The following is a 9,715-nucleotide window of genomic DNA, read 5'->3' as shown; positions in this document are numbered from 1 at the left end:
TAAATCAGAGCGAGTATACTACATTAGTTGCATAAATGATTTTGATTATTTTGAAAATATAAAACACCATTTAGATTTCAACATGTGTTTTCCAAATAAAGAACTTTGATTGTAATTACTAAAGATAAAGGTTATCAATTGCAATCCGATAAAATCGTAAAGGTCGAAAAGTGTAATATACCTATTTGTTATAACAGTTGTAAAAAAAATAGTTATAAACAAAGTTCTGTTAAGCTAAATCACAATCCAAATAAATAAAAACCATGTTAAATCCAAACAAAATAATAATAACAATGTTCACCACATAAAACCTAATGTGCCACTAAAATAGTTGCAGACAAAATTCAAAACTAAAAAACAATGAAAGTAACAAGCCATTACTTACTAAATCAACAACTAATAGCTTGTTTAGGCGACAGAAACCACAATGGGGCTCTTCACATGATAATGCTTGCCATTAAACCATATTAGTTCCCCAAAAACATAATCTCTAATCACACTTGTCCCATCAGCTTTCATTGTCAACTCAAACTTCTGTACTTCACCCTTCTTCTCAAATACAAGAATGTTTGGCTTCACATCCACTGATATCCCAGCAGGGCTCTTGACTCTAACTGTATACATGCCAGGTGGGCCCACATTCGTCAATCTTCTTGTGACGGTGACAGTACCATTAAGTTTATGGACAGTTATGGAAGGGTAGTTGAAGTCTAAGATGCTGTTGTTTTCAGGACATTGGTAAGGGTGGTCAGAAAACTTCTGAATTATGCTCTTGTTGTATCCTCTAGTGCATAGGAAATCAAGATAATCATTTACAGTTGAATCATAAACCAGTCCAGGGTTCATCGCACGGTTTGGATCAATATCTCCAGCACCACGGCTAAATGGGTTCGCTTCATTTTTATTTTCATCCAGCATTGGGCTCCCATTGTTGTCTTTTATATTTGCTGTGCAAATACACCCCAAGATATTAATCAGTTGTTCGACTAACCTATTAGATACATTTAATAGATATTGTAATTTGGACTAGGGACTGAATGGGCCTAACCATAATTACAATATTTATTAATCAGTACGTGTTAAGTTTACCAGTGGTCATGATGGCAGATTTGATGGCAGCAGGGCTCCAGTCAGGGTGGATACTTTTGAGGAGACCAACAACTCCAGCAACATGAGGACAGGACATTGAAGTGCCTGATAGTATGTTGTATGGTAATACGGGATCTTCATTTTCGGAGTATGCTGCAATGATATTCACTCCAGGCGCGGTAATATCAGGCTGCAGATTTTCGAAAAGGTAAAGAGTATTATGTTTCAGAAGGAAAAGCAAACTATTAGTTAGTAGAAGTGTAGATCAAGAACCTTAAGAATCTCTGGTGTGATTGTATTTGGGCCCCTAGAGGAGAACCCGGCCATAAACGGGGCGGGCTTTATGTTTAAGGCTGTTTCAGGTTGGGTTATGTAGCCCAATGGTTCACTACATCAACATAGCATATCATGTCAGACTTAGAAAGCAATATAATGATTAGATGTGGATTAATGGACCAGGTTGGGCCGGCCCATTTTGGAATGATGTTAGTTACTTGGTAGAGTTGAGGTAGGCGAAGAGACGAAGCCCATCAGCATATGTGATGTGTGTCGCTGGCAGCACATGAGGATCAGCTATTAGTTCCTCACCATCGGCTTCAGCGTTGCAAAGAATCATGCCAGCAGCACCAGCACTTGCAGCTACTACGCCCTTCTCAACCCGACCCACATTGCCTCCCCTTAGGCACACCAAAATCTTCCCTTCAACCTTCTTCGGGTCAAGCGCACCTTCAGCGCAAAGCGTTCTAAACACACACACACACACATATATATATAAACATACACAATACACAATCATCAATATTAATATACAAAACCGCCAGAAACTAAGTAAATGTTAAAATAAAGAAAAAAAACTTACGCATTCATCATGGATGCGTTTTCAGCTTTAGCATTTGCAGCATTAATTAGTGGATAAAATCCAGAATGTGGCAAAGGTTTGGACATGCTTAATCCCTGTTATTATATGACACAACAAAGAAATAAATTACAATTAGATGATGTTTATAGCTCAAAAGGAAAACAAGCTAACTGGGTACTAATAAAGTACGCATGTAAATGTTTGAACCTTTAAGTTAAGCTCATTAGCAAGATCTACAAAAGATTGAAACTCGCGGTCAGTCGTGGTAGCCCCAACAGTTATAGCCCAAGGAGCCAGATTGGTGACTGATCCAGGTGTGGGCCCATCATTCCCTGCAGAAAACACAACAGTGATACCTTTCTTGACAGCATGAAATGACGCAATGGCTAGCCCGTCATTCATGTATTCCGCAGGGGGTCCACCAAGAGATATTGAAATCACATCAGCACCATCATGGATGGCGGATTCAAACGCTTTGACTATATCTGCATCATCACATTGACCCCCTAACAAGGTTGGTGGCCAGCAGACCTTGTAAGCTGCCACTCGGGCTCGTGGTGAACCACCTTTAGCAGTTCCAGTTCCGAGTCCATTAATACTTACTCCTGGAACAAAGTTACCGCCTGCGGTAGATAATGTGTGGCTACCATGCCCTTCATGGTCATGAGCAGTGTTCATTGAAGAATTCAATTTTCCATATCTGGCTTGAAAACCTTTGTTATAGTACTTGGCACCAATAAGTTTACTGCAAACATCATCGATATATTAATGTGTAATATATATTTAGGCAAACCAAAATTTATGTCGGAAAGTCATCTTAAAGTTTTCTTCTCTGCCGTTGCGCCCAAATCATGTTTTTCTTAGAAGAAACATAAGAAATTTTAATGGTACGAGGGTCAACGGACCCTTTTGACCTGCTTGTTCCGGACCGTTATTTATATATTTTAAAAGGAAAACAACAAAGAAGTAATATGCTTACTTGTTGCAAGGAACTAAGGTTTCATTCTCACATCCACCCTTCCACTTAGATGGAATGGGCCCATAACCATAGTCATTGAAGCTTTTCGATTCGTGCCAAACACCTTACAAGTGATAAAATTATGAAACTTAGAAAAAAGAAAATTAAAATGTAACACTCTAAATTGATTAGTAGGGCACAAAGCATGTAATTACCAGTGTCTAGATTGGCAATGATGATGTTTTCACCAAATTTTGCTTTCGTCCACAACGAAGAAGAACCAATGACTCCATTCTTTTCAAGCTTTAAGAAATCCCAAGAATGGGTTGTGTGTAATTTTCGCCCTTTATTCTGGATCACAGTCACCACGTCCGGATGCTCTACATGATATAAATATAAATTAACTCCACAAAAAAAATTACATGCGACAAACAAGCGGATTGTTATAAGAACATATATAAACCAGCAAGTTTAGCAGCATCTTCTTCGTCGAGGAGAGCAGCGAAGCCGTTAAACTGTTTATTGTACGAGTAAATCAAGGCCTCATCAACCCTCTCTTTGCTGTTTCAAGATATAATGTAAAAAATAAGGCCAGTATGGTAAAGATACATAAAAGTAGCTTGAAAAATTAACCCTATTATGTTTAGTTTTAATTATTTAATTACCTCCCTAATATCGAACCAAGAAACTCAAAGTGGGAATCTTTAATCTGAGATGCTTCAAGTTCTTGATTTATTCCTCCCAAATAGACTATATAAGACTGCAAAAAATGGGAAAATTACACACAAAAAAAAAAAAAAATTAATTTACAGAAAAAGAAAAGAAAAGAGTGATGAAAACCATGCATGCATGAATGTTACTTCACCTTTTTGCTTTTGACTGCCAAGGATGATGACTGAGACACACATACTGTGATGAAGACTGCAATAAGAACTCTAATTAACAGATTCATGTTCTGAATTGGAGTTTTGGTTGAAGCTTCAATGTGAGATAAATGCATATATTTATAACGCTCATATGACCGTAGGATCTCCGTTCAAGAGCTTATTTAGTTAGTTAAGATAAAGACGAATTATCTGTATTTGATAAATTAATCATTACATTAATTGGCTTCAATGCTTATTATTAGCAAATATGCAATCAAATATTCAGTTTTGATATTTGATATATCTATGAACTCGGTTATAACCTCGTGTGTTACACGGGTTAAATACATGTAATTTTGTATGCTAAATAATAAAAAGTGAAATCTTTAAAAAAAACTCGCGTATTATACGGGTTGAATAAATGTAATTTTACATATTAAATAAAAGTTAGGATTGTTTTTATAAATCAAACTAAATCAAAATAAAATGTCTTTCTCAAAGGTTATAACACCTGACTGATAAGAGCTGATTTGTAGGAACACATTTGTCACACGTCATGATAGCGTTAGGCTATAAGTCGGTTATCTTTTATGTAGTTTTATTAGTGTAACGTCCTAATTATAGAACCACATAATAATAATAATAATAATAATAATAATAATAATAATAATAATAATAATAATAATAATAATAATAATAATAATAATAATAAGGCAAGTTGGAAAATAATAATCCCACCTTTCTGAAATTGGCCAATAATAATCCCAACACGAATTAGCCACCAATAATCCCACCTCGTCCATTTTTTTTGTAAAATACTCCACAGTTAAGTTTAGGCTAACTGAGTTAATAAAATGCTGACGTGGCTAATAAGTGTCTGCCACATGGATTTTTTTAAATGACTTGGATTATGGATTATATTAAATCATTTAATTGTTTAGTTGACTGATTATAAAAAGGGGAATTGACCACATGTTCGATCAGAGTTCACCAAGCATGAACCCTAATTCATAAACCAACCCCCAATCTCCAAAATTAAGCCTTTTCAATCGATCACAATCATGAAAACATGAGTTCATCATCATCGTCTTCTACAATTCGTTCAAAAAACCCCAAAATTTTCAGACTTGGCACCGATGGAAGAGTTTATTGTAACCATGAGTTAGTTGCAATCCGTAGGGTGGCTGGAAATCAAAGTTCAAGACAAGGAGAAGAGTTTTATGGATGCCCTCTCTGGCCTGTAAGTTAAGTTACAAAAAAAATGATATTGAATCTCAAATCTTAACCACTTGTTTGTTAGGGATCTGATTGCAAATTCTTTATGTGGAAACAAGAAGTCGATGTGGTGTTATCAAGTGAATGCAACTGTCGTTTCGTTGAGATGGACAATGAAAGACTGATATTTGAGAAGACATTGATAGAAGAAGAGAATAAGAGTTTGAAAAAGCAATTAAAGAAAGCATGTTTTGTTGTTATTGTTTGCATTGCAGTAGTGTTGTTTTGGTTATATTGACCCGCTTTAGTCATGTATCGACTATGTAATAGGGTGTTTTGGTTATATTTGACACTTTAGTCATGTGTCGACTATGTAATAGGGTGTTTTGGTTATATTTGACGCTTTAGTCATGTGTCGACTATGTAATAGGGTGTTTTGGTTATATTGACGCTTTAGTCATGTATCGACTATTTAATAGCTTGTTTTGTTTCAATATATCATGTTTTGAGTATATTTACTCCCTTTATTGCAATGGTTACATGGTTGAATGTGTTTGGACATAAACTGTGCATAAAGTGGACATAATCAAGGCTGCAAAACAAAGGCATTAATTGGACATAAAGTGGACATAATCAAGGCTGCAAAACAAAGGCATAAACTAGACATAACCAAAACATAACCGAGACATAAACTGGACATAAACTAGACATAACCAAGACATAACCAAGGCTGCAAAACAAAGCCATAAGCTGCATATAAAACTAGACCTGGCAAACGGGTCAGGTTGGGTCGGGTCGGTTCATGGGTTAACATGGGTTCGGGTCAAAATGGGTTTGGGTCAAAACGGGTCAATTAAAAAAAGGGTTGTTTTGGTTCAGGTCAAAACGGGTTCGGGTCGAAACGGGTTCGGGTCGGAACGGGTTCGGGTCGGAACGGGTTTCGGGTCAGAATGGGTTTCGGGTCGGGTCAGGTTAGTTAAAAAAATGTTTTTTAAGAGATTGTACATCAAGGGGCAATTTTGTCGGGTTAAAACGGGTCCGGATTGGTTCGGGTTGAGAATGGGTTCGGGTCGGGACGGGTTTGGGTCAAAAAAGTGGGCTTCTTCAGTGCAGCCTCTCCGTCGGTACAACAATAATGGAACACCGCATAACAAAATCATAATTACGTTTATAAATTAATGGAATAACGGGTGCTGGTCATTAAATGAAGAAACAGAATGATGGTAATTGGGGGAAATATAGAAAATGAGCAGTAAATTTAAAGATTAACTTCAATGGATATATGAGAATTAGATATTTTAAAATAATGCATACTTGGTGATCACATTCTGTTTGTGTATCATAGACGAAAATTAAAACAGCTATAAGATTCCAGGTGATGAAATATAAATATGGATATTACACCTCTAAAGGCTTAAACAAAATGGAAACTCGGTGAACGTGTCAGTGACCTTCTATCTCACTAAACCTTGAAAGAATACATATTTCACTAAATCATCTGATGGCATGTGTCGAAAACGGTTCGCGTCGAAACGACTCGATTCGAAACGGTTCGATTCGAAACGCTACGGGTCGAAACGATACTGGTTGAAACGGTACGGGTCGAAACGGTTCGATTCGAAACGGTACGGGTCGAAACGGTTCGCGTCGAAACGGTACGAAACTCGTCCCAACCCGAAACTCGTCTCGTGCGGAAAGTCGTGTCGGCCCAAAATCCATTGCGAACCGAAACGGTTCGATTCAAAACGGCAAGGGTTGAAACGGTACGGGTCGAAACGGTTTGCGTCGAAACGGTTCGATTCGAAACGGTACTGATGCGAACCGGTTCGATTCGAAACGGTACGGGTCGAAACGGTTCGCGTCGAAACGGTTCGATTCGAAACGGTACTGATCCGAAACGGTTCGATTCGAAACGGTACGAGTTGAAACGGTACTGGTCGAAACGGTACGGCTGGAAACGGTCGGTAATGGTCGAAATATCTTACCCAAACCAACCCATATAATTTTAAGACACTAACCCACATCCACCCATTTCTTTAATGTTGTCGACCCGTTTTGACCCGTAAAAAACAAGATGGAATTTCAAGTGACCCATTGTGACCCAGTTAGTTAAAATATCTTACCCAAACCAACCCATATAATTTTAAAAGCAACCCAAATTGACCCATTTGAAAGACTTTGGGTCAAGATTGCCCCCTCTACATAAAACATACCAAACAGGACTGCCAGAAAGTGGACATAACAAAGCCATACATAGTTTAAATCTTCCTGGGATTACAACTTTGACAAAATCCAAAAGAAACCCGTAACTTCATCCCATAACTAGTTTAACAAAACATCAAAGGTACTACAAGTTTTAACAAAAAACAAAACATAGATAGCTAAAAAGTCATCAGTTAGTGGTTTTGGCAATCTTTTTTTGCCTTCCCCTCCTAGCCTGCCCCTGAGATTGTTGAGTGGAACACTGAGATTGTTGAGTGGAAGTGGTCTGAGATAGTTTTGGTGCTACTGTTGACTGTGAAGCTTGTCCATCAGCTGACTTTTTTGGTCTGCCCCTCTTTCTTTTCTCTCCAGTAACTTCAGCTGCAGGTTTGTCACACTTTGATGTTTTATGACCTCTTCCATGACAATTCTTGCAAGACATGAGTATACCGTGCCTACTCAATTTCCCAGATTTTTTCTTGGTTTCATGTGGATCCTTCTTCCTGTTCTTTTTTGGTCTGCCTGGACCAATCTTAACTGGAGGAGGGTCCAAAGGTAATTCAACTATTGGCCAATATTTTTCTGAAGGCAGTGGTGGGATAGTGTACTCATAGGCCTTGAGATACATCTCTTTGGTCAAGTAACTATGAACAAATTCTTCAGATTCCCTACGCATAAATGCTGCAACTGCACACATATGATGACATGGGATGCCTGTTAAGTGTTGGTGCATAATGTCTAAAGCCTGCGTCTTTGTTGTTCTAGATTAATGTATAGGGTCTGGATAGGTTGATTTTGTATTGTGCAGGGGGTTAAGATGTAATTTTATGTTTTGAATGTAAGAGGTCCGCTTTTGTGTCACATGTCCACAAAAGCGAACCCACCAGATAGGGAGATCCGCTTTTGTGGCATGTCACATAAGCGGACCAGGAAAACTATAAATACCCCTGATCAGTCTTTCACTTGTAACCTTGTACGTCATCTCAAGTCGAAGTGCTCTCCGTACGATCAGTGAAATACAAGTGAAAAAGTGTGTTTAAAGTATAATTCTTCTGTTTCTACTCATTTCTACCACTGTTTTGCTTTGTATCATGTCTGATATGTATTTCCGCGACATATCTGGCACGCACTATCTCTGATTGACTCGTTTTAGAGGTCACACTGATCCTACAATTGGTATCAGAGCCAGTTGTGAGTTAGTTTGCCCGATACAAAGCCTTTTACCCATACTTTTTGAGATTCTGACAGTTTGGACGGTTAAAGTGGACTGAAAAGTTGACATAAGGTGTAAAATCTAGTAATAACAAACCCTTGAAGAGATTAGACTCAAATTCAACCTAAAAGTGACCAAAAACAGCTCGTGAAACAGATCCGCTCATATGTCAGTTTAGTGGTTCGCTTATTTGGTCCGCTCCAAGGTTCATCATTGATAGGTTCGCTCCTGTGGTCCGCTCAAAATGTTATGTTTCTTAGCATGTTCGCTCGTGAGATCCGCTCGTAGGCAACTGTTTATTGGAGGTTCTCTTTTCTGGTTCGCTTGAAGGGTTAGTATTCAGGTTCGCTCTTGGTGATTATTCTGGTCCGCTCGAAGTGTTTGTTCTGGTCCGCTCGAAAGGTTGTTATCTGGTCCGCTCGAAGTGTTTTTAGCTGGTCCGTTCTTAGGTTTATTTCTGGTTCGCTCCTGTGGTCATCATCTGGTTCGCTTATTGGGTTATTGGTCTGGTCCGCTCATAGGACTACTTGTGGTTCGCTCTTTGGTTCATAGCTGGTTCGCTTATTCGGTGTTTGCAGATTTGTTTTTCTGACTGTTGTGTGTTAAGTTCACAGTTGTTGTTAAAATGGAAAATCAAGACTTTTACAACATGTTTGCTGGTAGTGGTGGAGTTACTCAGAGTCCGGCGAGCATCATGCAAAACGTGAATTTGGAAAACGAACTAGGAACCATGCAGAAGCCACCAAAGTTGATGAGTTTAGACGAGTATTCGGGATGGTCCGGGAGATTTAAAAATTGGGTTCAGGCCAACCATTTAGAGTGTTGGTTGAAGATCGAATCAAAATATGTAGCTCCAATTGATGGGCTCAGGAGTGTTAAAACAATTGGAAGTCTTACAGAAACGGAACAGGCAGATTTCAAGGCAGAGAAGAAAATGGTGAGTATACTGCAACAAGTAATCAAAGAAGACATCCTGGTGCTGCTACAACATGATGAGAGTGCGCAATCTATCTGGCAAGCCTTAGAAAAAAAGTTTAAAGGAAGTGCTTCCATGATAAAGAACAAGAAGGCACTACTTAAGAAAGAATTTGATATTTTCACCGGAGTTAAAGGAGAGTCGACAAAGCAGTTGATAGAAAGATATTGTCATCTAGTTGTTGAAATGAGAAGATTAAACATTGAGAAATCAGATGAAGAATGGATCGACAAACTCTGTGACGCGCTTCCCTATGACGAGTGGGTAACTTATCTGATGATGCTGAAGAATAGTTCTGACTTTGTGAACTACAATCTGAGTGTGTTTATTGAGAAGA

At 38.3% G+C, this 9,715-nt stretch overlaps 2 protein-coding genes across 2 annotated transcripts; one reads left to right on the top strand and one right to left on the bottom strand.

Moving 5' to 3' along the window:
* Window positions 1-326: 326 nt before the first annotated feature.
* LOC110874997 (subtilisin-like protease SBT5.4) lies at window positions 327-3,858 on the bottom strand. Its single transcript, XM_022123302.2, has 11 exons — window positions 3,772-3,858; window positions 3,572-3,666; window positions 3,370-3,467; window positions 3,122-3,286; window positions 2,928-3,030; window positions 2,156-2,693; window positions 1,949-2,043; window positions 1,584-1,832; window positions 1,363-1,477; window positions 1,090-1,279; window positions 327-947 (listed from the first exon to the last, which is right to left on the bottom strand). Exons 1-11 carry the CDS (start codon window positions 3,856-3,858, stop codon window positions 409-411), a joined length of 2,274 nt encoding a protein of 757 aa, XP_021978994.2. The 3' UTR covers window positions 327-408.
* Window positions 3,859-4,737: 879 nt separating this feature from the next.
* On the top strand, window positions 4,738-5,481 carry LOC110864279. Its single transcript, XM_022113323.2, has 2 exons — window positions 4,738-5,012; window positions 5,073-5,481. Exons 1-2 carry the CDS (start codon window positions 4,842-4,844, stop codon window positions 5,283-5,285), a joined length of 384 nt encoding a protein of 127 aa, XP_021969015.1. The 5' UTR covers window positions 4,738-4,841; the 3' UTR covers window positions 5,286-5,481.
* Window positions 5,482-9,715: the final 4,234 nt, after the last annotated feature.

This window comes from Helianthus annuus, chromosome 1 (assembly GCF_002127325.2).
Source record: "Helianthus annuus cultivar XRQ/B chromosome 1, HanXRQr2.0-SUNRISE, whole genome shotgun sequence".
Lineage (NCBI taxonomy): Eukaryota > Viridiplantae > Streptophyta > Magnoliopsida > Asterales > Asteraceae > Helianthus > Helianthus annuus.
The sequence above is the reverse complement of the archived record's forward strand: the minus strand, read 5'-3'. Positions and strand labels throughout refer to the sequence as shown.

Coding starts and splice junctions, on each gene's coding strand:
- LOC110864279 (XM_022113323.2), top strand. CDS start 4,842: ATGAGTTCATCATCATCGTCTTCTACAATTCGTTCAAAAAACCCCAAA. Junction 5,013..5,072: donor ATGGATGCCCTCTCTGGCCT/GTAAGTTAAGTT, acceptor CTTGTTTGTTAG/GGATCTGATTGCAAATTCTT.
- LOC110874997 (XM_022123302.2), bottom strand. CDS start 3,858: ATGAATCTGTTAATTAGAGTTCTTATTGCAGTCTTCATCACAGTATGT. Junction 3,468..3,571: donor CTTGGTTCGATATTAGGGAG/GTAATTAAATAA, acceptor ATCTTGAAACAG/CAAAGAGAGGGTTGATGAGG. Junction 2,694..2,927: donor ACCTTAGTTCCTTGCAACAA/GTAAGCATATTA, acceptor TGATGTTTGCAG/TAAACTTATTGGTGCCAAGT.